General features: G+C 48.0%; 1 protein-coding gene, 1 non-coding gene and 1 pseudogene across 4 annotated transcripts in view; 1 reads left to right on the top strand and 2 right to left on the bottom strand.

Annotated features, from left to right (window-relative positions):
- Window positions 1-1,567: 1,567 nt before the first annotated feature.
- LOC115831234 lies at window positions 1,568-13,396 on the bottom strand (annotated as a pseudogene). The gene is made up of 3 exons (XR_004026762.1): window positions 12,713-13,396; window positions 5,668-5,672; window positions 1,568-1,570 (listed from the first exon to the last, which is right to left on the bottom strand). The product of XR_004026762.1 is annotated as a 40S ribosomal protein S8 pseudogene (transcript).
- Window positions 13,397-16,295: 2,899 nt separating this feature from the next.
- Window positions 16,296-27,256, top strand: part of ITGAL (integrin subunit alpha L) — a 50,651-nt gene continuing 39,690 nt past the window's right edge. Inside the window, exons 1-7 of one of the 2 annotated variants that reach the window (XM_030798032.1) lie at window positions 16,296-16,486; window positions 17,791-17,893; window positions 18,878-18,972; window positions 19,085-19,152; window positions 22,666-22,783; window positions 22,906-23,036; window positions 24,971-25,116. In XM_030798032.1, the coding sequence (XP_030653892.1) occupies window positions 16,426-16,486; window positions 17,791-17,893; window positions 18,878-18,972; window positions 19,085-19,152; window positions 22,666-22,783; window positions 22,906-23,036; window positions 24,971-25,116 (722 nt within the window). In that variant the 5' untranslated portion in view covers window positions 16,296-16,425. The remainder of the gene's footprint in view (window positions 16,487-17,790; window positions 17,894-18,877; window positions 18,973-19,084; window positions 19,153-22,665; window positions 22,784-22,905; window positions 23,037-24,970; window positions 25,117-27,256) is intronic. The other variant, XM_030798040.1, reaches the window with a different exon arrangement.
- Window positions 26,666-26,726, bottom strand: LOC115831859. Its single transcript, XR_004027350.1, has one exon. It is a non-coding gene; the product is annotated as a U7 small nuclear RNA (small nuclear RNA).

Here is a 27,256-nt window from a genome sequence, read left to right as displayed (position 1 = left end):
AGGATTACAAGCGTGAGCCACTGCGCCTGGCTGTCCATGGTCTTTCAATTAAGTAAATGCAAAGTTGGGAACTGACGTTGCCACTGAAGGGCAATTATCTTCACTGTGTGTTGAAGAGGAGAAAGTGACCTGCAGAGAGAGGGAGAATGGAGGGATGTGGGAGCCTCCTCCAGCTGCCTAGGAGACCTGATGTCTTTGGGTTCTTCTAAGGGTTTTTTGATAGCCCTTAAATTATTGGGGTATTGTTTGTTGGTTTATTTGTTTGTTTCTTGAGACAGGGTCTGGCTCTTTCACCCAGGCTGGAGTGTAGTGGTATGATTACAGTTCCCTGCAGCCTCAGCCTCCTGGGCTCAAGCAATCCTCCTGCCTCAGCCTCATGAGTAGCTGGGACTGCAGGCGAATGCCACCATGTGTGGCTACAAATTATTCTTTTAGTTCTAACCAGCTCTCAGGGGCTCCTCCTACTTGCCACAGTATGAGCTTTGGCCAAGAACTTCCAAAATAATAGGGAGCCATCCAGGGTTTTGAAGGGAGTCATCCACGGCTCTCCAGTGAGCTTCAGGAATATTCAGCTGGAGGAGGAGTGGCAGAAGGGGCTGAGAGGAGTCCAGCAGCTGGAGAAGCCAGCAGGAGGCCTTCCTAATCATTCGGCTATTAGAGGTGCTATAGGAGATGATTAGAAAGATGCTATAGGAATTCCCCCAAACACTTTAGCTCTTTACACCATGCAAACACATCAGTCAGTAACAGGTGCCCCACTTTGTTTCTGTTTGATTTGTTTTCTTTTTTCTTTCTTTTTTTTTTTTGAGATGAGGTCTTGCTCTGCTCAGCCCAGGCTGGATCACCACTCACTGCAGCCTCACGCTCCTGGGCTCAAGGGATTCTCTCATCTCAGCCTCCTGAGTTGCTGGGACTACAGATGTGCGCCACCATGCCTGGCTAATATTTTTATTTTTTGTAGAAATGGGGACTCACTACATTGCCCCCAACTGGTCTTGAACTCCCGGCTTCAAGCCATCCCACCTTGGCCTCCCAAAGCCCTGGGAATACAGGCATAAGCCACTGCACCCTGCCAAGGAAGAAAGTGTTAGTCATCCTCGGGGAGTAGTGACACCGCCTGTGGCATGGTGGCCATTATTCAAGTGTGTTTCTGGCTCAGCCTCCCTGAATATAAATCTGGGTTCAAGAGGCAGAGGGAGAGAGAAAGAAGAATCGGTAAAAACTGAAAGAACTGGCCGAGCAAGGTGGCTCATGCCTGTAATCCTAGAACTTTGGGAGGCCGAGGCAGGCGGATCACTTGATGTCAGGAGTTCAAGGCCAGCCTGACCAACGTGGTGAAACCCTGTTTCTACTGAAAATACAAAAATTAGAGGGCATGGTGTCACATGCCTGTAGTCCTAGCTACTCGGGAGGCCGAGACAGGAGAATTGCTTGAACCCGGGAGGCTGAGGTTGCAGTGAACTGATATCGCACCACTGCACTCCAGCCTGGGTGACAGAGCAAGACTCTGTCTCAAAACAAACAAACAAACAAACAAGACGGGAAGAGCTACTTCGCTAGCCCGTACACCCTGGAGCCCAAGCAATAGCTTTGGGACACCTTCTGCATGATGCAAAGCAGAGAGAGCCCTTCTCCCCAGCTCTGCCACAGCTCCTTCAGCCCTGGCACATCCAGGGCTCAGGGCCAAAAGCAAGGGGAATGGCTGTGTCTGAGGTCGGGCTATAGAACAGCAGCCAAGGGGCAAAAGCCTGGAGCAGCTCACACTCCAGGGAGAGGAGTGGAGCACCAGTGAGATAGCGCTGGAGGCTTTCTGCAAGAACTCGGGTTTGCAGGAAGCTAGGGAGCCTGGACTGGCAGGTGGAGGCAATGAGGCCACAGCATAGGTATGTGAAAGTTAATATGATGTTATTGGAACTCACAGGTTGGTGAGTTCTGTAGAGGTGTGAGCTATATATATATACAGAAGGAGGCCCGAGGCTCAGAGAGAGGAATACCTTCATCCACATTATTTGTTTGTTTTTTGTTTTTTGTTTTGAGATGGAGCCTTGCTCTGTTGCCCAGGCTGGAGTGCAGTCAAGTGATCTCTGCTCACTGCAACCTCCACCTCCTGGGCTCAAGCGATTCTCATGCCTCAGCCTCCCGAGAAGCTGGGATTACAGGCACCTGCCACCACGCTGAGCTAATTTTGTATTTTTAGTAGAGACAGGGTTTAACCATATTGGCCAGGCTGGTCTCGAACTTTTGGCCTAAGTGATTCACCTTTCTTAGCCTCTCAAAGTGCTGGGATTACAGGTGTGAGCCACCGTGCCCAGCCCATGCATCGACATTAAAGGCAAGAGAGTGTTGCCCATATCTGGTTCCCAGGTCTCTGGCCCTCAACTATATACTCGTTTGCAAACACACACACACACACACACACACACACACACACACACACACACACACCAACCATCCACTTAGAGGCTGGAAATGAAGCCCTTGGAAGTGAGCTCACCCAGTGACAACAGATCCTATGGACTGCATATGAATACCCCCAAGGGAAGCCATCCTTCCAAAATCCTACCTGTGGTGCGTTCAGCTCAGCCCTTCCTCAGAAAATCCAGGTTGAATTTCTAGAACTTTAGTTTTTATTTATTTATGTATTTATTTGAGACGGAGTTTCGCTCTGTCACCAAGGCTGTAGTGTAGTGACGCGATCTCAACTCACTGCAACCTCCGCCTCCCGGATTCAAGCAATTCTCCTGCCTCAGCCTCCCAAGTAGCTGGGAATATAGGTGCCCGCCACCACGCCTGGCTAATTTTTCTGTATTTTTAGTAGAGACGGGGTTTCATCATGTCAGTCGGGCTGGTCTCGAACTCTTGACCTCAAATGGTCCACGTGCCTCAGCCTCCCAAAGTGCTGAGACTACAGGCGTGAGCCACTGTGCCTGCCCTTGAGGTTCTAGAACTTTGGAATGCCCAGACCCACCTACCACAAGATCACAAGGGCCTTGGAATATGATGGTGGCCTCCAAGCTCCACCCATCGTAAGCCCCCACCACCACCTTGGAAACCGCTCCCCTGAGGTGCAGCCTCCCCTTAACCTCTTGGCAGGTGGGAAGAAGGGGAAGGAGCAGTGTGGTGACCCACAAACATCTGTCAGAGCCAACCTAACCGAAGTGGCCTTTGTCACGCACCCAGGAGGAAGTGGTGGGTGGGGAGCCAGGCTGGCGGAGGGAGCAGTAGCTGTCAGTGAGGCAGCGCCTGCCCCAGCGAGGCCTCTGTGAAGTTGCAGACACACCGTTAGCCCTGAGCCCTCCAGGGACTGGAGGCAGCCAGGCCTGGTGGACTAGCGTGGGGCAGGGAAGCCCTAGCCTACTTCTCCAGCCCGAGCCCTGCTGCTGGCTCCATAGCCATGGCCCATTTGTCCCAAGTGTGCCCAGCAGCCTCCTGCTGCCATACCCCAGCTTACTCTACTTTTTTTCTTTTTTTGAAGCAAGGTCTCATTCTCTCACTCAGGGGGGATGCAGTGGTGCTATTTCGGCTCACCGCAGCCTCGACCACCGCAGGCTCAGGAGATCCTCCCACTTCAGCCTCCTGGGTAGCTGGACCACAGGCACATGCCACCACAGCCACCAAATTAAAAAAATTTTTTTTTCGTAGAGAAGGGGTTTTGCCATGTTGCCCAGGCTTACCCAAGATTTTATTCATTTTATTCATTTAAAAGCCACAAGAGGCCAGGCATGGTAGCTCACGCCTGTAATCCCAAAACTCTGGGAGGCCGAGGCAGGTGGATCACCTGTCAGGAGTTTGAGACCAGCCTGGACAACATGGTGAAACCCCATCTCTACTACAAATACAAAAAATTAACGGGGCATGTTGGTGCGCGCTACTCGGGAGGCTGAGGCAGGGGAACTGCTTGAAACCAGGAGGCGGAGTTTGCAGTGATCCGAGATCGTGCTACTGCAGTCCAGCCTGGGTGACAGAGCGAGACTCTGTCTCGAAATAAAAATAAAAAAATAAGTAAAAGCCAAAAGAGAGAAAGGTTCAGTAGGAAAGTATGTGGACTGGGACTAGAGGGGCCATGAGGAATGGAGGCAGCTCTGCAAGTTATTGCTGTTCTTTTTTTTTTTTCTTAAGGTAATTTAACAGAAATGTTTAGTTTAATGGCATAATTAAAAACCAACCAACCAATCAACTTTCTCTTCTACCTATGGAAAGAACAATAAAAATAAATCAAGGACTTTAAAAAATTTAAAAACAAATCAAGGACTTCTAGATCTTTTGCATAAAACAGCTTAAAAAGAGAAGGGGTTGCCAGGTGCGGTGGCTCACACCTGTAATCCCAGCACTTTGGGAGGCCAAGGCGGGCGGATCACGAGGTCAGGAGTTCAAGACCAGCCTGACCAACATGGTGAAACCCCGTCTTTACTAAAAATACAAAAATTAGCTGGGTGTGGTGGTGTGCACCTGTAATCCCAGCTACTCAGGCAGCTGAGGCAGGGGAATCACTTGAACCTGGGAGGCGGAAGTTGCAGTGAGCCGAGATTGTGCCACTGCACTCCAGCCTGGGTGGCAGAGCGAGACTCCGTCTCAAAAAGAAAAATTAAATAAATAAATAAAGAGGAAGGGGAGGGGGCACAACCGTTGCTAATGGAATGCTATAATGCACAAGGTCAAGGATTTAATAAATTCTAAAAGTCTCTACATGAATCAGTGATAACCATATTATTAGAAATGTAAATGCATAGAATATAAAGTATATGGTATTAAAAACAGACCTTGCTAATATAAACACATATAAAGTATGTCACTTCTCTTGTAATAACAGTATAACGATCAATCTACAGTTTGCCCTTTGCCTGGTACTCTTAAACCACTCCCCCGATAGTCAACGTTGACATTGGATCAACAGCTGCTGAACACAGGAGAGCCCACAGATGTCTAGATTCAGCACCTGGGGGCCCCACGTACCCTCTATGCTGTGTGTTCCCATGACTCCAGAAATAATTAATTGCAATTTGCATTATCAAGTCCACAGGGAAGTTTGAAATCTAGCTGGGGCCGGGCACGGTGGTTCAAGCCTGTAATCTCAGCACTTTGGGAGGCTGAGGCGGGCGGATCACGAGGTCAGGAGATTGAGACCACCCTGGCTAACACGGTGAAACCCCGTCTCTACTAAAAAAAATACAAAAAAATTAGCCGGGCGTGGTGGCAGGCACCTGTAGTCCCAGCCACTCGGGAGGCTGAGGCAGGAGAATGGCGTGAACCCGGGAGGTGGAGCTTGCAGTGAGGCGAGATCGTGCCACTGCCTTCCAGCTTGGGCGACAGAGCAAGACTCTGTCTCAAAAAAAAAAAAAAAAAGAAAAGAAAAAAGAAAAAAAAAGAAATCTAGCTAGAAGAAGTAGCAACAAAGGCAAAATAAGCTGGAGTTTGTTAGAAAAGCAATGAGAAGATTTCTGAAAATGCTTCCAGTTCAAGTCAGAATTAAGGTAAACATGAGGTCCCGCCAGCTTTGCAGAGCTGTAGATGTTTTTTTCTTTCAAAAAAAAAAAAAAGGAATCTATAATAAGCATGTTCGGCCTGGCGTGGTGGCTCATGCCTGTAATCCCAGCAGTTTGGGAGGCCAAGGTGGGCGGATCACCTGAGGTCAGGAGTTCAAGACCAGCTTGACCAACATGGTGAAACCATGTCTCTACTTGAACCCATGCCTCAGCCTCCCAAGTAGCTGGGACTACAGGCTTGAGCCACCATGCCTGGTGAATTTTTTTTTTTTTTTTTGTATTTTTAGTAGAGACAGGAATGTAAATTAGTATAACCACTATGGAGAACAGTTTGGAGGTTCCTCAAAAACTAAAAATAGAGCTACCATATGATTCAGCAACCCCATACTGAGCATATACCCAAAAGAAAGACAATCAGGGCCGGTCGTGGTGGCTCACACCTGTAATCCCAGAACGTTGGGAAGCCGAGGCAGGCGGATCACTTAAGGCTGAGGCAGGAGAATCACTTGAATCCAGGAGGCAGAGGTTGCAGTGGGCTGAGATTGGGCCATTGCACTCCAGCCTGGGTGACAGAGGGAGACTCCATCTCAAAAAAAAAAAAAAAAAAAAGACAATCAGCCTATCAAAGAGATATGTGAACTCACATGTTTGTTGCAGCACTGTTTCCAATAGCTAAGATTTGGAAGGAACTTAAGTGTCTATCAACAGATGAATGGATAAAGAAAATGTGGTTCAGGCCGGGCGTGGTGGCTCACGCCTGTAATCCCAGCACTTTGGGAGGCCGAGGTGGATGAATCACTTGGGGTCAGGTGTTTCAGACCAGTCTGGCCGACATAATGAATCCCTATCCCTACTAAAAATACAAAAATTAGCCGGGCATGGCGGCAGATGCCTGTAATCCCAGCTATATGGGAGGCTGAGGCAGGAGAATCGCTTGAATCCAGGAGGAGGAGGTTGCAGTGAACCAAGATTGTGCCACTGCACTCCAGCCTGGGTGATGGAGCAAGACCCTGTCACCCTGCCAAAAAAACAAACAAAAAAAAGAATGAACAAGATCCACTATTTGCTAACACAACAGGGTGACTATAGTCCGCAATAACTTAACTGTATATTTCAATATAACTGAGTGTAATTGGATTGTTTAAAACATAAAGCATAAATGCTTGAAGGGATGGATATCCCATTCTCCATGATGTGATTATTTCACATTGCATACCTGTTGACACAGGCAAACATCTCATGTACCCCATAAATATGTATACCTACTATGTTCCCACAAAATTTGAAATAAAACTTTTTTATAAAACTGCAACAACAGCTAGGCGCAGTGGCTCATGCCTGTAATCCCAGCACTCTGGGAGGCCGAAGTGGGCAGATCACCTGAGGTCAGGAGTTCGAGACCAGCCTGGCCAACGTAGTGAAACCCTGTCTCTCCTAAAAACACAAAAATTAGCTGGGCGTGGTGGCAGGTGCCTGTAATCTCAGCTACTTGGGAGGCTGATGCAGGAGAATCGCTTGAACCCGGGAGATGGAACTTGCAGTGAGCCAAGACCACACCATTCCACTCCAGCCTGGGTGACAAGAGCAAAACTCTGTCTCAAAAAAAAAAGAAAATGCAACAACATGGATGAATTTCAATAGCATTATGCTGAGTGAATGAAGCCAGGCAAAAAAGGCTACAGACTATACGCCATGGTTTGAAGGTGTCCCCCAAAAGCATGTGTTAAAAAAAGAATCCCCAGTGCAACATTGTTGGGAGGTGGGGCCTAATGGGAGGTGTTTAGGTCATGGGGGCTCTGCCTGCCTAAATAGATTAATGCTGATTATAAAGGGATTGGTGGGTGGCTGAGACAGATAACTGCTTGAACCTGGGAGGCGGAGGTTGCAGTGAGCCAAGATCACACCACTGCACTCCAGCCTGGGCTACAGAGTGAGACTCCGTCTCAAAAAAAAAAAAAAAAAAAAAAAAAGGGACTTAATGCTATATGAGTTCAATCTCTTATTTTTTTGTTTGTTTGTTTGTTTTTTGTTTTGTTGTTGTTTTTTTTTTTGGAATACTGTCTCCTTCAAAAGATGTGATGTGATACCTTCTACTGTGGGATGACACAGCAAGAAGGCCCTCACCAGATGCAGGTCCTTCAGCCTTGGAATTCCTAGCCTCCAGAGCCATAAGGAAAATAATAAATCTCTGTTCTTTACGAATTACCCAGTCTCAGGTATTCTGTCAGAGCAGCACAAAACAGACTAAGACACTACGTGATTCCTTTTTAGGCTATTCTGAAAAAGCAAAACTGTAGGAACAGAGACAGATCAATAGTTGTCAGGGAGTTGGGGTAAATGGAAGAAATTTACTACTAAGTAATAAAAAAGGGGCATTTGAATGTGATGGAAATATTTTGTATCTTGATTGTCATAGTGGTTAATCAACAGTATATATTTGTCAAAACTCATGAACCATACTCTTTTAAAGGGTGAATGTTAATGAGTGTAGATGATACATAAACAAATCTGGCTTTTAGTTTTTAATGTAATTTAATTTTTTAAAATAGAGATTAGGTCTCACCGTGTTGCCCAGGCTGGTGTTGAACTCCTGGGCTCAAGTGATCCTCCCACCTCAGCCTCCCAAAGTGCTGGGATTACAGGTGTGAGCCACCGCACCCAGGCTAAATTTGGCTTTAAAGAGTCCTGGGAGGTTTATGTATTTCAAAAATTAGATGGAGGGTTTTTGGTTTTCACTGTCTTGGTGGCTATGGGGATGCTCATTGTCCAAGCTGCCTGTTTCATTCTAAAGCAACGGTTCTACTCAAGGGATTTCGTATCTTCATGTCCAGATTGGACACTGGAACCTGCCTTGCAGCCTCTAAATCCAGGGGTTTGGGATTCTGTCTCCAGATCTCCACACATCACCCTCCAGGACTGCCTCTTCCAGCACAGAGAGTCACAGACATTGATCGCCCTCACTTGCAGGACCAGAAGCATTCTTCAAGGCCCAGTCTCTGGGAATTTAGCCCTCTTGTTTTTCTTTTTTTTGGGGGAGGGGGGATGGAGTCTTGCTCCGTTGCCCAGGCTGGAGTGCAGTGGTGCCATCTCTGTTCACTGCAACCTCTGCTTCCTGGTTCAAATGATTCTCTTGCCCCAGCCTTCCCAGTAGCTGGAATTACAGCCACGCAGCACCATACCCAGCTAATTTATATATATATATTTTTTAGTAGAGATGGGGTTTTGCTATGTAGGCCAGGCTGGTCTTGAACTCCTGACCTCAGGTGACCCGCCTACCTCAGCCTCCCAAAGTGCTGGGATTACAGGCATGAGCCACCATGCCCGGCCTAACCCTCTTCATTCAACCCCTTCAGCCCATCCCTTTTGGACAATACAGCTCTTTGCTTCTAAGAATCCAGACCTTCAAAAGCAAAAGGCTCTTTTTTTTTTTTGAGACAGAGTCTTGCTCTGTTGCCCAGGCTGGAGTGCAGTGGTGCGATCTCTGCTCACTGCACCCTCAGACTGCCAGGTTCAAGTGATTTTCCTGCCTCAGCCTCCCGAGTAGCTGGGATCACAGGCGCCTGCCACCACGCCAGGCTAATTTTTGTATTTTTAATAGAGATGGAGTTTTACCATGTTGGCCAGGCTGGTCTTGAGTTCCTGACCTCGTGATCTGCCGGCCTCAGCCTCCCAAAGTGCTGGGATTACAGGGGTGAGCCACTGCGCCCAGCAAAAGCAAAAGCCTCTTAACTCTCCTTAGGGGCAGGGGCAACCCCAAACATTTACTCATTCAGTAATATTTACTGAGCATCTACTATGCTTCAGGCACTGTTTTAGGTCCTGGGGATAGAACAGTGAAGAAAAACAAATAATAACAATACTTCCTCTGTGGAGTTTACATTCTAGTAGGAAAAATGGACAATAAACTGGACAACAAAGTAAATTAGATAGTATAGGGCCAGGTACAGTGGCTCAGGCCTATAGTCCCAGCACTTTGGGAGGCCAAGGCGAGCAGATCACGTGAGGTCAGGAGTTCGAGACCAGCCTGGCCAACATGGCGAAACCCTGTCTCTACTAAAAATACAAAAATTAGCCAGCCGTGGCGGTGCGCACCTGTAATCCCAGCTGCTCAGGAGGCTGACGTAGGAGAATTGCTTGAACTCTGGAGGTGGAGGTGGCAGTGAGCCAAGATCATGCCACTGCACTCCAGCCTGGGCACAAGATCGAGACTCCATATCAAAAAAAAAAAAATAGTCTAGGAGGAGGCTATAAATGTAAAGGAGAAGCTGACATTCAAGCACAGACTGAAAGGACACGAGGGTACAAGCCATGTATGAGGCTTTCTTTTTTCTTTTTTTTTTTTTTTTTTGAGACGGAGTCTAGCGTTTCAAGCAATTCTCCTGCCTCAGCCTCCTGAGGAGCTGGGATTACAGGCAAGCACCGTCATGCCCAGCTAATTTTTGTATTTTTAGTAGAGACAGGGTTTCATCATGTTGCCAGGATGGTCTCGATCTCCTGACCTTGTGATCCGCCCACCTTGGCCTCCCAAAGTGCTGGGATTACAGGCATCAGCCACCAAGCCCGGCCATGTATGAGGCTTTGGTAAATATGTATAAGATTGCCTGCTGAAACTTAAACCCTAATTCAAGTATCTAAATTTTGAAGATGGCCTGAGGGAAAACCTTCACACAGGAGATGGCTGATTTAGCCATTAATTCTCAGTTAGATGTTCTGTGGTGAGATAATTACAGTTTTTCCAAACAGGTCAAACCTGTATGGTTAACTAATAGAACTAAATTTTTTTCTTTTCTTTTCTTTTTTTTTTTTTTTGAGACAGAATCTCCCTCTATTGTTCTAGCTAGAGTGCAGTGGCTTGATCTTAGCTCACTGCAATCTGTGCCTCCCAGGTTCAAGTGATTCTCCTGCCTCAGCCTCCTGAGTAGCTGGGATTATAGGTGCGTGCCACAATGTCTGGCTAATTTTTGTATTTTTAGTAGAGACGGGGTTTCACCATGTTGGCCAGGCTGGTCTCGAACTCCTGACCTCAGGTGAGCTGCCCACCTTGGCCTCCAAAAGTGTTGGGATTACAGGCGTGAGCCACAGTGCCTGGCCCAAGTTTTTTTTATTCATGAAAAATATATGGCTTCAATTGTTAACAATGATTCCTCTTGGGATTTAGGGATGGGCAGTGGACATTAAAACAATGCTTGGGGCCAGGTGCTGTGGTTCACGCCTGTAATCCCAGCACTTTGGGAGGCGGAGGTGGGCGGATCACAAGGTCAGGAGATCGAGACCATCCTGGTTAACACGGTTAAACCCCGTCTCTACAAAAATACAAAAAATTAGCTGGGCGTGGTGGTGGGCACCTGTAGTCCCAGCTGCTCAGGAGGCTGAGGCAGGAGAATAATGTGAACCCGGGAGGCGGAGCTTGCAGTGAGCTGAGATCACACCACTGCACTCCAGCCTGGGTGGCAGAGCGAGACTCCGTCTCAAAAAACAAAACAAAACAAAACAAAACAATGCTTATTCGTCTTTACACATTCCATAGTGTTTGGATTTAAAAATTTATACTCTTTTTGTAATTTCAGAAAAAAACAAAAGAATTTGGTTGGAACCGCTCTACAGAGAATCAAAGAAATCAGCCTGAATTATCTGATCTTAACTGAATTTTCAAAAGACTATCTAATACCTTCTAATTGCCACAAGCCAGCTTGTCCTGTTCCAGCCGCCTGGCAGTACAGATGATAGATAATCCGTCTGAAAAAGGCTTCCTCAGGGCAGTGACATCTTCCCAGGTTGAACGGGATTTCTTCACAGCGCAGGGAGAATCTGAAGATCCTTCCCAATTTCTTGTAAACGAATACAGTTCCTTCACTCTGTTGTGTTTTAAATATTTTTATGTTTTGGTTTGTTTGTTTGTTTGTGTATAAAGATAGGGTATCGCTCTGTCACCCAGGCTGCAGGGCAGTGGCCTGATCACAGCTCACTGCAGCCTCTACCTCCTGGACTCAAGTGATCCTCCTACCTCAATTTCCCGAGTAGCTAGGACTACGGGCATGCACCAGCACACTTGGCTAATTTTTTATTTTTATTTTTAGTAGACACAAGGGTCTTGCTAAGTTGCCCAGGCTGGTCTCAAACTCCTGAGCTCAAGCAATCCTCCCACTTTGACCTCCCAAAGGGCTGGGATTATAGGTGTAAGCCACCATGCACAGCCAATATTTTTTGTTTTTTAATGGTAGTTTAATTTAATTTAATTTTATTTTATTTTATTATTATTATACTTTAAGTTTTAGGGTACATGTGCACAATGTGCAGGTTTGTTACATATGTATCCATGTGCCATATTGGTGTGCTGCACCCATTAACTCGTCATTTAGCATTAGGTATATCTCCTAATGCTATCCCTCCCCCCGCCCCCCATAATTTTTTTTTTTTTGAGACAGTTTCTCTCCTGTTGCCCAGACTGGAGTGCAATGGCGTGATCTCGGCTCCCCACAACCTCCACCTCCTGGGTTCAAGCAATTCTCTTGCCTCAGCCTCCCAAGTAGCTGGGATTACAGGCATGTGCCACCACGCCCGGCTAATTTTGTATTTTTAGTAGAGACAGGGTTTCTCCATGTTGGTCAGGCTGGTTTTGAACTCCCAACCTCAGGTGATCCACCCACCTTGGCCTCCCAAAGTGCTGGGATTACAGGCGTGAGCCGTGGTTCCCAACCTTTTTTTTTTTTTTTTTGAGATGGAGTCTTGCTCTGTCACCTAGGTTGGAGTGCAAAGGCGCGATCTTGTCTCACTGCAACCTCCGCCTCCTGGGTTTAAGCTATTCTCCTGCCTCAGCCTCCCAAGTAGCTGGGATTACAGGTGCGCACCACCATGCCCAGCTAATTTTTGTATTTTTAGTAGAGGTGGAGTTTCACCATGTTGGTCAGGCTGGTCTTGAACTCCTGACCTCAGGGGTTCTGCCCGCCTCGGCCTCCCAAAGTGCTGGGATTACAGGTGTGAACCACCATGCTTAATTTTTTTAAATGGTAAAGTTTTACATCCTCATTGTAAAAAAAAAATGCAGACCATATAGAAATGTATAAACCTCATTTTACAGAGCTAACCACTGTTTAAAGTATGGTTGTATATCCTTTCCAATTTAACAAATATATGCATACATATATAATTTCACGTTTATTTTTTATTGAGATACAATTCACATACCATAAAACTCACCATTCTTTTTTTTGGGGGGGGGGCAGCAAAACAATAAACAGCTTTATTACATGGGTGAAGACAAAACAAGGATTTATTTGCCTTTCCGGGCCTTGATTTTCCTAAGATAGAACTCCAACTCTTTGCCCTCTAGCACATAGCCATCTGCTTGGCCACACTGTCCCGGCCTTGAAGCGATGCACCCAAGAAGCTTGCCCTGCTGGAACTGCTCCTCCAGGAGACTGCTGATTTTGGCATTCTTTTTCATCATATTTCTTCTGAATTTTTTCTGGTCGTTTTTTGTTTAAAATCTCTTCTTCCTCAGGAGTCAGCTTGGCTCCCTTCTTGCGGCCCAGGGGCAGCGCATAGTGGGACTCGTACCACTGTTGGTACGGTGTGCTGTCGAGAAGCACGACGCAATTCTTCACCAGGGTCTTGGTACGAACCAGCTCGTTATTAGATGCATTGTAGACAACATCGATGATCCTTATTTTACGAGTACAACACTCTGAGCCCCAGGAGAAATTCCCCACGTCCAACCTCAGGGCACAGTATTTCTTGTTACCTCCCCGCACACGGACTGTGTGGATGTGGCAGGGGCCAATCTTGGTGTTGGCAGCTGGGCGCCCCAACTCATACTTCCGCTTCTTGTGGTAGGGCTTTCTCTTGCCCCCGGTTTTGCGGCGCTTGTGCCAGTTTTCCCGAGAGATGCCCATTGCTCGGCGCTGGCTGGAAAGAGAAACCAAAACTCACCATTTTAAAGTATACAATTCACTGGGCACAGGGCTATAATCCCAGCACTTTGGGAGGCTAAGGAGAGAGGATCAGTTGAGCCCAGGAGTTTGAGACTTGCCTAGACAGCACAGTGAAACCCTGTCTCTACAAAAAATACAAAAATTAGCTGGGCATGGTGGCACACACCTGTAGTTCCTGCTACTTGGGAGGCTGAGGTGGGAGGATTGCTTGAGCCAGGGAAGTCGAGGCTGCAATGAGCTGTGTTTGCACCACTGCACTCCATCCTGGGTGACAGAACAAGATCCTGTCTCAAAAAGTAAAAAAAAAAGTATAGAATTCAGTGATTTTTAAATAGATTCACGAAATTGTGCAATCATTACCACAGTCTATTTCCAGAACATTTCATCACCTAAAATGAAACCTTATGCCCATCAGTACTCGCTCCCTAGCCTCCATTTCCCCAGCAAGCACCAACCTGCTTTCTGTCTCTCTAGATTTGTGTTCTGGATATTTCAGACCACATGTGACTTTTTTTTTTCACTAAGCATATTTTCAAGGCTTACTCATATTGTACCATGTACAAGTACTCTATTTTTTTTTTTTTTTTTTTTTTTGAGATGGAGTCTCACTCCGTCACCCAGGCAGGAGTGCAGTGGCACAATCTCCACTCACTGCAACCTCTGTCTCCCGGGTTCAAGCGATTTTCCTGCCTCAGCCTCTCTAGTAGCTGGGACTACAGGACACACCACCACACCCAGATAATTTTTGTACTTTTAGTAGAGACGGGGTTTTGCCATGTTGCCTAGGCTGGTCTCGAACTCCTGACCTCAGGAGTTCTTGCCTCAGCCTCCCAAAGTGCTGGGATTACAGGGATGAGCCACCACGCCTGGCCTATATTTAACTGTTTTAAAGAACTGTTGGGCTAGGTGCAGAGGCTCACGTCTGCAATCCCAACACTTCGGGAGGCTGAGGCAGGCAAATCATTTGAGCTCAGAAATTGAAGACCAGCCTGGGCAAGGTAGAGAGACCCCCATGTCTACAAAAAATAAAAAAGTAGTCAGGTGTGGTGGCCTGCACCTGTAGTTCCAGCTACTCAGGAGGCTGAGATGGGAGAATGACTTGAGCCCGTGAGGTTGAGGCTGCAGTGAGCCAAGATCACACCACTCCATCGTAGGCAAGAGTGAGACCCTCTCTCAAAAAAAAAAAGAACCATCAAAGTGTTTTGCACAGCAGTCACACCATTTTACATTTCTGCCAGCAATGTGTACCAGGCTTCCAATTTCTTCACATCTTCACTAACTCTTGTTTCCTTTGCTTCAAACTCTAACCATCCAAGTAGGTGTAAAGGGTATCTCATTGTGGTTTTGATTTGCATTTCTCTAATGACTAATAATGTTGAGTATCATTTTATGTGCATGTTGGCCATTTATATGTCATTGGAGAAATGTCTACTCAACCCGTTTGCTCATTTAGAAACTTAGGTAGGTTGGTCTGAGTGCAGTGGTGTTTAAAACTAATTTTTTTTTTTTTTTTTTTTTGAGACAGAGTCTCACTCTGTCGCCCAGGCTGGAATGCAATGGTGAGATCTTGGCTCACTACAACCTTCATCTCCTGGGTTCAAGCAATTCTCCTGCCTCAGCCTCTCAAGTAGCTGGGATTACAAGCATGCGCCACCACACCTGGCTAATTTTTGTATTTTTAGTAGAGACAGGGGTTTCACCATGTTGGCCAGGCTGGTCTCGAACTCCTGACCTAAGGTGATCCACCTGCCTTGGCCTCCCACAGGGCTGGGATTAGAGGCGTGAGCCACCGCACCAGGCTGTTTAAAACTAATTGAGCACAACCAGTTACCAATATCTTTGTTCCTTCTCCACTCCCTCTGCTTCACTTGACTAGCCTAAAATAAATAAATAAAAATAAACTGGGCACAGTGGCTCACACCTGTAATCCCAGCACTTTGGGAGGCCGAGGCAGGAGGATTACTTGAGCATAGGAGTTCAAGATCAGCCTGGGCAACATAGTGAAAAACCATCTCAAAAAAGAAAAATTAGCCAGGCATGGTGGCATGCACCTGTGGTTCCAGCTACTTAGGAGCAGAGGTGGGAGGATCGCTTGACTCTGGGAGTTCAAGGTTGCATTGAGCTGTGATCGCGCCACTGCACTCTCGCTTGGGTGACAGAGCAAGACCTTGTCTCAAAAAATTTAAAACAGAACAAAAAAAACTGGTTGTCTTTTTATTGTTGAATTGTAAGAGTTTTAAAAAATATATTCTGGAAACAAATCCCTTATTAGAGATATGATTTGCAAATATTTTTTCCAATTTTTTTTTTTTAAGACAAAGTTTCACTTTGTCGCCCAGGCTGGTCTTGATTCCTGGCTTCAGGAGATGCTCTTACCTCCACCTCCTGAAGCCCCAAAGAGCTGGAATTACAGCCAGTGAGCCACTGCACCCAGCCTCCAATTTTTTAGATTTTACATTTTAGAACCAAAATGGGTTACTAAATACACTGTTCTGTAATCCACTCTTTTCTTTAATAGTAGTTCATGTACATCTTTCAAGGTCAAGAGAAAGCTGTCACTTTCTCCCCCTATTTTATTTTTCCTTCCCTCATTCTTTTTCACTGCTGAATAGCATTCCATTGTAATTTGCCACTGTTTATTGGACCAGTCCTCTGAGCTTTACAGAGCCCTTAGTTGGGATGTTAGTGAGAAACCACGACAGCAGTGGAGACAGTCATCTCCCTGCCATGCTGTCAGCTTTTGGATGATGTGAAAATGCAAGCAGGCACAGGAAATGTCTCTAACTTGCTTACACTTCCTCCCTGAACCCCTGCGGTTTCACAACTCCTGCAGGCACGCCTCCCTCCCCGCCTGCCAGTGTCACCAGCCTGGTGCCTCTGTGAGAAAGTACCACTATAAGAGGCCTAAGGGCATGATCATTTTCCTCTTTCACCCTGTCTAGGTTGCCAGCAAATCCCACGGGCCTCCTGACGCTGCCCCTGGGGCCACAGGTCCCTCGAGTGCTGGAAGGATGAAGGATTCCTGCATCACCGTGATGGCCATGGAGCTGCTGTCTGGGTTCTTTTTCTTCGGTAGGCAAGGGAGGAGGCAGGGGAAGGGACATGTGTCTGTGACCAGAGAAACTGCAGGGCTTGGTGGAGCTGGAGTAAACAAGGAGCTGCCCCCTAAAAGTGGGATTGGCCTTAGGGATATGGAAGGAGAAAGGGGGGAGTGGGGAAATAAAAGAAACAAATAAGCAAGGGGTGGAGGCAAAGACAGAGCAGGGAGCATAAGAAGGGGCAGTGGGTTCTTTAAAAAGGCAGATGGGGCCAGGCACGGTGGCTCACGCCCTTAATCCCAGCACTTTAGGAGGCTAAAGTGGGCAGATTACTTGAGGTCAGGAATTTAAGACAGACCGGCCAACATGGCAAAACCTCATCTCTACTAAAAATACAATAAAACTAGCTGGGCGTGGTGGCACAGGCCTGTAATCCCAGCTACTCAGGAGGCTGAGGCATGAGAATCATTTGATCCCAGGACGCAGAGGTTGCAGTGAGCCAAGCTCGTGCCAATGCACTCCACCCTGGGTGACAGAGCAAGACCCTGTCTCTTAAACAACAAACAAACAAAAGGCAGATGGTTAACGAGTAGCTAGAGCTGGGAGGAGGGTGCTGGGTTCTGGGGCCACTTCTGTGCGTTTTAGGCAAGTCCTTTCCCCTTTCCAGCCCCACACCCTTCATCTAAACAAATGAAGGCCCGGCTTCCATGACATTCTAGGATGCTCTGAACTAAACTCCATGCCGGGAGAGAAAGCAGGGCGGAAAGGACAGCTGGGTGTGCCAGGGCGCCTGGGCAGGCCGACTGAGGGGGAAGGGGGCTGGGATCTACAGATGCTCCGAAAGACTGGCCCCGTGGGGTGGGGAGGCAGCCCCCCAGGGATCGGGGAGCTACAGTCTGAGACTGTGGGAGGAGGCGCCTGGGCCCCATGACCGCAGGAGAAGTGGGTGGCAGAGGCGCACCCGGCTCGGGGGCATCCCCATCTTGGCCTCTGCCTGGGAACTTGGCCACCCTCTGCCTTGGGGCCCCTTGGGTCTGCTCCTCTCTCTGGAGCCTCTAACTTCTCATCCTTCCTTTTTTGCAGAGAGGCCAAATGGGAAGTTGTGTCCTCAGGCCCTGGGAAGAGCTTTCAGAGCTCTAGGGGGGCCGGGAGTTGCTCCTTCCATATTCCAGAAGTCAACGCCCTGGAGGGGAAGCGCAGGGCGCGGGTCCGCTCCGCCCACCAGGGTGCGGGCGGCCTGGGGAGCGAGAGCCGGGTGGGCCTGGGATCGGCCACCTGCCGGGCACGTGCAGGGGCGGGGGTCCCTAGGTCGCAGCTGACGACCCTTGCCTTCCTCAGCGCCGGCCTCGAGCTACAACCTGGACGTGCGGGGCGCACGGAGCTTCTCCCCGCCGCGCGCCGGGAGGCACTTTGGATACCGCGTCCTGCAGGTCGGAAACGGGTGAGCTGTGCCGCACAAGTCCTCCTCCTGATGCCCGCCCTGGGGCAGTCCCCGAGGCGGTGGCCGCCTCCCCGACCCTCGCCTGGACCAGTGGGTGGCACAGGGCAGCTCTCCAGGGGTTCCCGTCTGGAGGAGCCTGTGGTGGGAATCCTCAGAGACAGGAGTGAGGGATCAAAAAGCGGGATAAAGGCGATCAGGGAGGCCATGGAAGTGCAGAACAGGGAAGGATCCCAGCCCCAAAACACTTCGCATTGCCCAGTAGGTTCCTAACACTCCCTTACTCTGGAAGCCAGGAGTCTGTTCTCTCTTCCTAACCCTTCTTAGATACAACACCGCCCAGCACACAGTAGGTAAGCCATGAATGGCTTTTGAATCAAGTACTGAATTAATGTACTTGTCATGAGACATTCTGGCGGATCATTCTCTGGGCCTCAGAGACTGTAAATGCAAAGGAACCTTAGTTTTCTAGGATTTTAGCATTTGGAATTATTTCTCTGCGATTCTGTAGGGAAGAGGTGAGGACGGAGGCACCTTCTTTTTTTTTTTTTTTTTTTAGATGGAGTTTTCGCTCTTATCGCCCAGGCTGTAGTGCAACGGTTAGATCTCAGCTCACTGCAATCTGTGCCTCCCGGGTTCAAGCCATTCTCCTGCCTCAGCCTCCCAAATAGACGGGATTACAGGCATGCACCACCACGCCCGCCTAATTTTTGTATTTTTAGTAGAGACGGGGTTTCACCATGTTGGCCAGGCTGGTCTCAAGTTCCTGACCTCAGGTGATCCACAGACATCGGCCTCCCAAAGTACTTTGGCCTCATGCGAAAGTTACAGGCATGAGCCACCCCACCAGGCCAGAGGCACCTTCTTGAAGGGGAATGGCTGCAGTGCTTGGAGAAATGAGGCAGGAGATCTGAACCTCCTTAGCAGGCAGGAGTAGGGGGGTACAGATCTGGGCCACTCCCTCTCACAAGTGAGATTTCTCACCAGGGTCATCGTGGGAGCTCCAGGGGAGGGGAACAGGACAGGAAGCCTCTATCAGTGCCAGTCAGGCACAGGACACTGCCTGCCAGTCAGCCTGAGAGGTGAGTAACTGGGGGGTGAGCTGGGAAGAATGGGATCTTGGGGAAACGGAGGCTGGCCCCAGCCCACCTAGATTGCCTGAGCTCCTCCAGACCAACCTTCTGGTGCCTACAGGTTCCAACTATACCTCCAAGTACTTGGGAATGACCTTGGCAACAGATCCCACAGATGGAAGCGTTTTGGTAAGAATTTTGTGTTATCAGAGCCTGTGAAGCTCAATTCAAGTAATGAGAGAAGAAAAGAGGAAGAATGTGGATAAAAGTTCCTACAGAGGGTCAAAGGCATCACAGTCAATTAGTGCTTATTGAGAACCAATGATGAGCCAGCTTTTTTTTTTTTTTTTTTGAGACGAGGTCTCATTCTATTATTCTATTTCCCAGGATGGAGTGCAGTGGTGTGATCACAGCTCATTGTAGCTTCAACCTCCCTGCACTCAAGTAATCCTCCCACCTCAGCCTCCCAATTAGCTGGGACTATAGGGGCATGCTACCATGCCCAGCTAATTTTTATATTTTTTGTAGAGACAGTCACCATGTTACCCAGACTGGTCTTGAGCTCAAGAATCCTCCTGCCTCTAATCCCAGCACTTGGGAGGCCGAGGCAGGCGGATCACGAGGTCAGGAGATCGAGACCATCCTGGCTAACACGGTGAAACCCCGTCTCTACTAAAAACACAAAAAATCAGCCAGGCGTGGTCACGGGCTCCTGTAGTCCCAGCTACTCGGGAGGCTGAGGCGGAAGAAAGGTGTGAACCCGGGAGGCGGAGCTTGCAGTGAGCCAAGATCGTGCCACTGCACTCCAGCCTGGGCGACAGAGCGAAACTCCGTTTAAAAAAAAAAAAAAATCTTCCTGCCTCAGCTTCCAAAGTGCTGGGATTACAGGTGTGAGCCACCACACCCAGCAGAGCCAGCTATTTTCAAGAACTTACCTCACTTTTCTTCCAAATATGAAATATCTGTGATCATTGATACGCAATATGATTTTTAATGGTATACAAGCTTTTAATGTTTTCATGGTTGTAAATTTAATGGCTTATTAGAAAAAAATATAACAAGCACATCAAATTTATAATTTCCTACATCATATTGCTTAGGAAGAGGCTGAAGTTAAACAAAAATTTAAAGGAAAATATTAAGAAAATAATAGGATGCTCTTATGGCAGACATTGTGAAGTATTACACAAATGCCTAAAGTTTAGGAAACACTGCTTTTTTTTTTTTTTTTTTTTTGAGACAGAGTTTCGCTCTTGTCACCCAGGCTGGATTGCAGTGGCATGATCTCAGTTCACTGCAACCTCCGCCTCCCGAGTTCAAATGATTCTCCTGCCTCAGCCTCCGGAGTAGCTGGGATTACAGGCGTGTGCCACCATGCCTGGCTAATTTTTGTATTTTTAGTAGAGATGGGGTTTCGCCATGTTAGTCAGGCTGGTCTCGAACTCCTGACCTCAGGTGATCTGCTGGCCTCGGCCTCCCAAAATGCTGGGATCACAGGCATGAGCTACCACACCTGGTCACTTTATTTCTTTTAACCCCTCAAGACACTCAGGTGAGACAGGGATCAGTGTACACATTTCACACACGAGGAAACAGGACCAAAGGGTTAAGAGACTTGACCAAGGTCACATGGTTGCAAAGTGGTAGAGTCAGGATTTGAATAAAATTCTCATTTGATTCCAAGTTCATTGCTCTTTCCAACTTATCCCAGCCAGCATCCTTCTGTGTGAGAGATAGAATACTGAGTGAAATACTCACCCAGTATTTAAGTAGGGCTTGTTTATTTAGCTACTATTATATGCCAGGCATTGGGCAAGGTTCTGACAGGGAAAGGGGAGTAAGATACAAAGTTGATGAGGCCGGGCTGGTGGCTCACATCTGTAACCCCAGCACTTTGGGAAGCCAAAGCTGGAGGATTGCTTGAGGCCAGGAGTTCAAGACCAGCCTGGTCAACCCTGTCCCTACAAAAAAAAAATGTTTTTTTCATTAGCTGGGCATGGCGGCACACGCGTGTAGTCCCAGCTACTTGGGAGGATCAATTGAGGCCAGGAGTTCAAGGCTGCAGTGAGCTATGATCACACCACTACACTCTAGCCAGGGAGACAGAGTGAGACCTGTGTCTAAAAAGAACAAAAACAAAACAAAGCAAAAAGATGACCGTGATACGAGCCCAGACTTTGAAGAAATTGCAGTCTGGCAGGAAAGGGTCATAAATGAAAGAAATGACTTTGGGAGGCCGAGACAGGTGGATTGCTTGAGCCTAGGAGTTTAAGACTGGCCTGAGCAACATGGCAAAACGCCATCTCTACAAAAAAAAAAATAGCCAGGCATGGTGGCGTGTGCCTGTAGTCCCAGCTATTTGGGAGGCTGAGGTAGGAGAATCACCTGAGCCCAGGAAGTTGAGGCTGCAGTGAGCCATGATTGTGCCACCGCACTCCAGCCTGGGTGATGGGAGTGAGACCCGAAAAGAAAGAAAGCAAGGAAAGAAAGCAAGAAAGCAAAGAAAGGAAAGAAAGAAAGGAGGGAGGGAGGGAAGGAAGGAAGGAAGGGGAGAGGAGGAGAGAGAGAGATAGGAAGGAAGGAAGAAAGAAGAAAAAGAAAGACGAAGGAAGGAAGGAAGGAGAAGGAAGGAAGGAAAGAAAGAAAGAAAAGGCCGGGTGCAGTGGCTCACTCCTGTAATCCCAGCACTTTGGGAGGCCGAGGTGGGCAGACACAAGGTCAGGAGTTTGAGACCATCCTGGCCAATATGGTGAAACCCTGTCTCTACTAAAAATACAAAAATTAACTGGGTGTGGTGGTGGGCACCTGCAGTCCCAGCTACTCAGGAGGCTGAGGCAGGAGAATCACTTGAACCCGGGAAGCAGAGGTTGCAGTGAGCCGAGATCACACCACTGCACTCCAGACTGGGTGACAAAGCGAGACTCCATCCAAAAAAAAAAAAAAAGTAAGAAAGAAAAAGAAAGAAAGAAAGATGGGGGGAGGGGAGGGGAGGAGAGAGGAAGGGAAAAAGAAAGAAAGAGGCATGGCCCGGTGCGGTGGCTCATGCCTGTAATCCCAGCACTTTGGGAGGCCGAGGCAGGCGGATCACGAGGTCAGGAGATAGAGACCATCCTGGCTAACACGGTGAAACCCCGTCTCTGCTAAAAATACAAAAAATTAGCCGGGTGTGGTGGCGGGTGCCTGTAGTCCCAGCTACTCAAAAGGCTGAGGCAGGAGAATGGTGTGAACCCGGGAGGCGAAGCTTGCAGTGAGCCGAGATCGCGCCATGCCGTCCAGCCTAGGCGATAGAGCAAGACTCCGTCTCAAAAAGAAAAAAAAGAAAAGAAAAGACAGAAAGAAAGAGGCATTGTGTATTCTGGGAATCTTGATAATTTGATTTGGCTGGAACACAGAAAGAGAGATTGGGACTAGGAGAAGATGGGCCTGGAAATGTGGGGTCGTGCCCAATGTAAGCCCAGATAAGGAGTCCAGACTCACCGCCAGTCCTACAGGCGGTGAGCATCCATTGGCATAGCGCATTGGTAGGATGGGAGGGATGGACCCTAGAGACCGTGGAGGCGGACATTCCTTGCCTTGGTAATCAGTTGGATAGAGGAAGTGAGAAAGGGGACAAGGACTCTGAACGTTCTTACTTTTGGTTGATGGTGCCCAAAAGACACATAGCAAATAGGAGACCCAAATCTTTGGCCTTTCTTCCTTTAGGCCTGTGACCCTGGGCTGTCTCGAACATGTGACCAGAACACCTATCTGAGTGGCCTGTGTTACCTCTTCCGCCAGAATCTGCAAGGTCCCATGCTGCAGGGGCATCCTGGTTTTCAGGGTAAGGAACTGGGGACTCAGTGGATAAAAATACCTCCAATTGGCTGCCCCTAGAGAGAACCAGCATGGGCAGGTCAAACACCAGAGATGCTTCACTGGGTCCCTTGCGTCTGGCTTCTGCAGAATGTATCAAGGGCAACGTAGACCTGGTATTTCTGTTTGATGGTTCGATGAGCTTGCAGCCAGATGAATTTCAGAAAATTCTGGACTTCATGAAGGATGTGATGAAGAAACTTAGCAACACTTCATACCAGGTAAAAACGTTAGGATTCTTGGTTGTAGGCAATAGATGCCTACATGAACTGGCTTAAACCATGAAAGGAAATTTTAGTATGTGGAATCCTCAGAGCCTATGGGCATGGCTATAACTGGGCCTCTGGAAGGGACAAGAACCGGGGAGTAGAAAGCTTCTAGGAGTCTCTCTAGTTCTCATTTCCCTTTTTTTTTTTTTTTTTTTTTTTGAGATGAAGTTTTGCTCTTGTTACCCAGGCTGGAGTGCAATGGCATGATATCGACTCACTGCCTCCCAGGTTCAAGTGAGTCTCCTGCCTCAGCCTCCCAAGTAGCTGGTATTACAGGCACCTGCCACTACACCCAGCTGATTTTTGTATTTTTAGTAGAGATGGGGTTTCACCATGTTGGCCAGGCTGGTCTCAAACTCCTGACCTTGTGATCCGCCCACCTTGACCTCCCGAAGTGCTGGGATTACAGGTGTGAGCCACCGTGCATGGCCATTTTTTCTTTCTGAGGCAGGGTCTCACTGTGTCCCCAAGGCTGGAATGCAGTGGCACGATCATAGCTCACTGTAGCCTCAAACTCCTGGGCTCAAATGATCCTCCCAAGTAGCTGGGACTACCCGTGTGCACCACTGTGCGTGGCTAATTTTTAAATTTTCTGTAGAGATGGTTTATCATTGTGTTGCCCAGACTGGTCTCAAACTCCTGGATCTCTCAAGAGATTCTCCCACCTTGGCCTCCCAAAGTGCTGGGATTACAGGCATGAGCCACTGTGCCCAGCTAGTTCTCATTTCTGTTTCTTCTTGCGTCTTTGCTTCCTTCTTCTTTTTTCTCAGTCTCCGTAGACTGGCTCCCTTAGTGCCTTTAGACCACATAGACCTATGGAAAGCTCCTAAGTTCACGTGTTAAAGTTCCAAGAGGGCTTTTTCCCTTCCCCTCAACCAACGCCTCCCTTTGCAAATTTCCAGTTCTCAGAGAAGAAGTTCTGGCTGGCGTAGCTTCAGTCAGGTGTTGATCCCTGGCCCAGCCAACGGTATCTAGTTAAGCAGGGTCACTCAGCAGAAATGCTGCTGGAACCCATCCCTATCAGTGACATAGGTGGACCCAGAAAACAGGAGCTCAACACACAGTGTTACATGAGGGAGCAAGGTTTATTTCATTTTATTTCTGTGCTTATTTGTATATTGCTCATTTTCAAAAGAATTATCTGAGGCAAGGATGTGGAGTTGGGTTGCCCAGGTCCTGCATAAGAAGAGATTGAGCCAGGCACAGTGGCTCACACCTGTAATCCCAGCACATTGAGAGGCTTAGCCGGGAGGATCACTTGAAGCCAGGAGTTTGAGACCAGCCTGGGCAACATAGCAAGACCCCATTTCTACAAAAAATAAAAGCTAGCCAAGTGTGGTGGCACGTGCCTGTAGTCCCAGCTACTTCGGAGGCTGATGAGGGAGGATGGCTCGAGCCTGGGAGGCTAAGGCTGCAGTGAGCTATGATTGTGCCCCTGCACTCCAGCCTGGGAGACAGAACAAGACCCTGTCTTGAAAAAGAAGAAGTAGAATTTGGGGCTGGGCACGGTGGCTCATGCCTGTAATCCCAGCACTTTGGGAGGCCAAGGCAGGTGGATCACCTGAGGTCAGGAGTTCGAGACCAGCCTGGCCAATATGGTGAAACACCATCTCTACTAAAAATACACACACACAGACACAAATATTCGGGGGTGGTGGCACGTGCCTGTAATCGCAGCTGTTTGGGAGGCTGAGGCACGAAAATCGCTGGAACCTGGGAGGCAGAGGTTGCAGTGAGCCAAGATCATGCCGCTGCACGCCAGCCTGGGTAACAAGAGTGAAACTCCATCTAAAAAAAAAAAAAAAAAAAAAAAAAAAGGTAGAGTTTGGAACAGACAAATGGAAAGGGATATATAATTGAATATCATTTCTTCCTTCCTTTTCCAGTTTGCTGCTGTTCAGTTTTCCACAAGCTACAAAACAGAATTTAATTTCTCAGATTATGTTAAACGGAAGGACCCTGATGCTCTGCTGAAGCATGTAAAGCACATGTTGCTGTTGACCAACACCTTTGGTGCCATCAATTATGTTGCGTGAGTTCCCTTTTGCAGGACAGCATGTGCCCAGTGACTTGTTCTGGGTGATCTACCCACTTCCAGCTGCAGGGCATGGGAACTCAGTAGGTAGGTACAGCAAGGGGCTGTTTATTGTCTGAATTAAAGTGGAACAATTTTACTGCAGATTCTTTTGGTTGTACATAACAGAAATCTACTCTGTACTAATTAAATCCAAGAGAAAGTCTAAGCCAGGTGCACAATCTGTAATCCCAGTGCTTTGGGAAGCTGAGGCAGGAGGATCTCTTGAGCCTAGGCATTCTTGTTTGGTTGGTTTTTGGTTTTTGTTTTTGTTTTTTGAGATGGAGTTTCGCTCTTGTTGCCTAGGCTGTAGTGCAATGGTATGATCTCGGCTCACCGCAACCTCCACCTCCCAGGTTCAAGCCATTCTCCTGCCTCTGCCTCCCAAGTAGCTGGGATTATAGACCTGTGCCACCACGCCCGGCTAACTTTTTTTGTATTTTTAGTAGAGATGGGCTTTCATCATGTCAGCCAGGCTGGTCTCAAACTCCTGACCTCAGGTGATCTACCTGCCTCGCCCTCCCAAAGTGCTGGGATTACAGGTGTGAGTCACCACGCCTGGCCTATGAGCCAGGAGTTTGAAGCTGCAGTGAGCTATGATCACACCATTGCACTCCAGCCTGGACAACAGAGTAAGATCTTATCTCTAAAAAATTAAAAATAAATTTAAAAAGAAGAGTGAGGACACCAATGTGGCTGGAGAGAAATAAGTGAGAGGGGGAAAATAGTAGGTGATGAGGTCAGAGAGATCATGAGGGTCTGGATAGGTTAGTGACTTGGAGGCCATAGTGAGGACTTTGGCTTTCCTCTGAGTAAGATGAGAAGTCATTAGAGGTTTTGAATAGAGGGGTGATGATCTGATTCATGTTTTTTAAAAGATCCCTCTGGCTGCAGGGTTGATATTAGACTGTAGAGGGGGCAAGGGTGGGTGGAAGTGATAGGGCCAGTTAGAAGGCTACTGAAAAATCCAGATGAGAGACAATGGTTGTTTAAACCAGGGTGGAAATCCATGAACAGGACCCGCAATAGGCCCATGTCTGTGTGGATGGAGATCGGAGAAGCATTTTGCATCCAAGATAGAACCAGAGGTCTTGACAGCAGGTGTTCATGGGTAAGATGGTTCACACCTTGCTGCTGTTCCAGCAAGAGCTATGGCCAACCCAACTTGCTCAGAGGAAGGCTGTGGGCAAGGCAGGAATTTTCTTTTTCTCTTTTTTTAGAGTCAAGGTCTCACTCTGTTGCCCAGGCTGGAGTGCAGTGACATGATCCTAGCTCACTGCAGCCTCAAACTCCTGGGGTCAAGCGATCCTCCTGTCTCAGCCTCCTGAGTAGTTGGGACTACAATCACACACCACCATGCCTGGCTAATTGTTTTCATCTTTGTAGAGTTGGAGTCTTGCTATGTTGCCCAGGATGGTCTGGAACTCCCAGGGCAGAAATTTTTAGCCTTGGCCCATCTGGTGTTCAGTTCTCCCTTCTTTATTATTTTTTAAATTTTTTTGAGGGTGGGGGATTTTAGCAAAAAACAGAAAGCCTGCCAGACAAATTCTAAAAGAGCTGTAACACTAGTTCTCCCTCCTTCGTCTCACAAGCACAACTGCCTCCTCTGTGCTGGGAGCCAGAGATACAGCAACAAATCCAACATGGTCCTTTCCTTGAGGAACTCATGGTTTAGGGGGAAAATTGACAGAGAAACGAGTCATGGTAATTCACTAGGTTCACTGCTATAGTAGAGATCTGGAGGCAGCCTGGGGACTACGGGAAGGCAGAGGAGGTGCTGGAAGAGCTTGCTCTGGAAGAGTGGCTCCCCAATTTTCTTCAGCTGTAGGACCCTCTCTTCCACATTGAAATCTCACTTGGATCAAAATCTGTAGCTGATTAAAGAGTGGTGGCCATGTGGTTGCAAAGGAGGGTAGGAAGCCCAGAGTCATTCCTCACAAAACCTCCTCCTCCTGTCCATGGGCTGTGGGACACCCTCTGGACTGCCCAGGATGCAGTGTGAGGACCACTGGTCCAGAAGGAAAGGGATGGCAGCGAGGAGGTTTAGAGGTGACCACTGCAGGCTTGGAATCCCGGCCTGGGAGATCCAGGAAGGGCT

The sequence above is a fragment of the Nomascus leucogenys genome, chromosome 2, assembly GCF_006542625.1.
Source record: "Nomascus leucogenys isolate Asia chromosome 2, Asia_NLE_v1, whole genome shotgun sequence".
Lineage (NCBI taxonomy): Eukaryota > Metazoa > Chordata > Mammalia > Primates > Hylobatidae > Nomascus > Nomascus leucogenys.
This window is presented reverse-complemented; position numbering and strand designations above follow the sequence as displayed.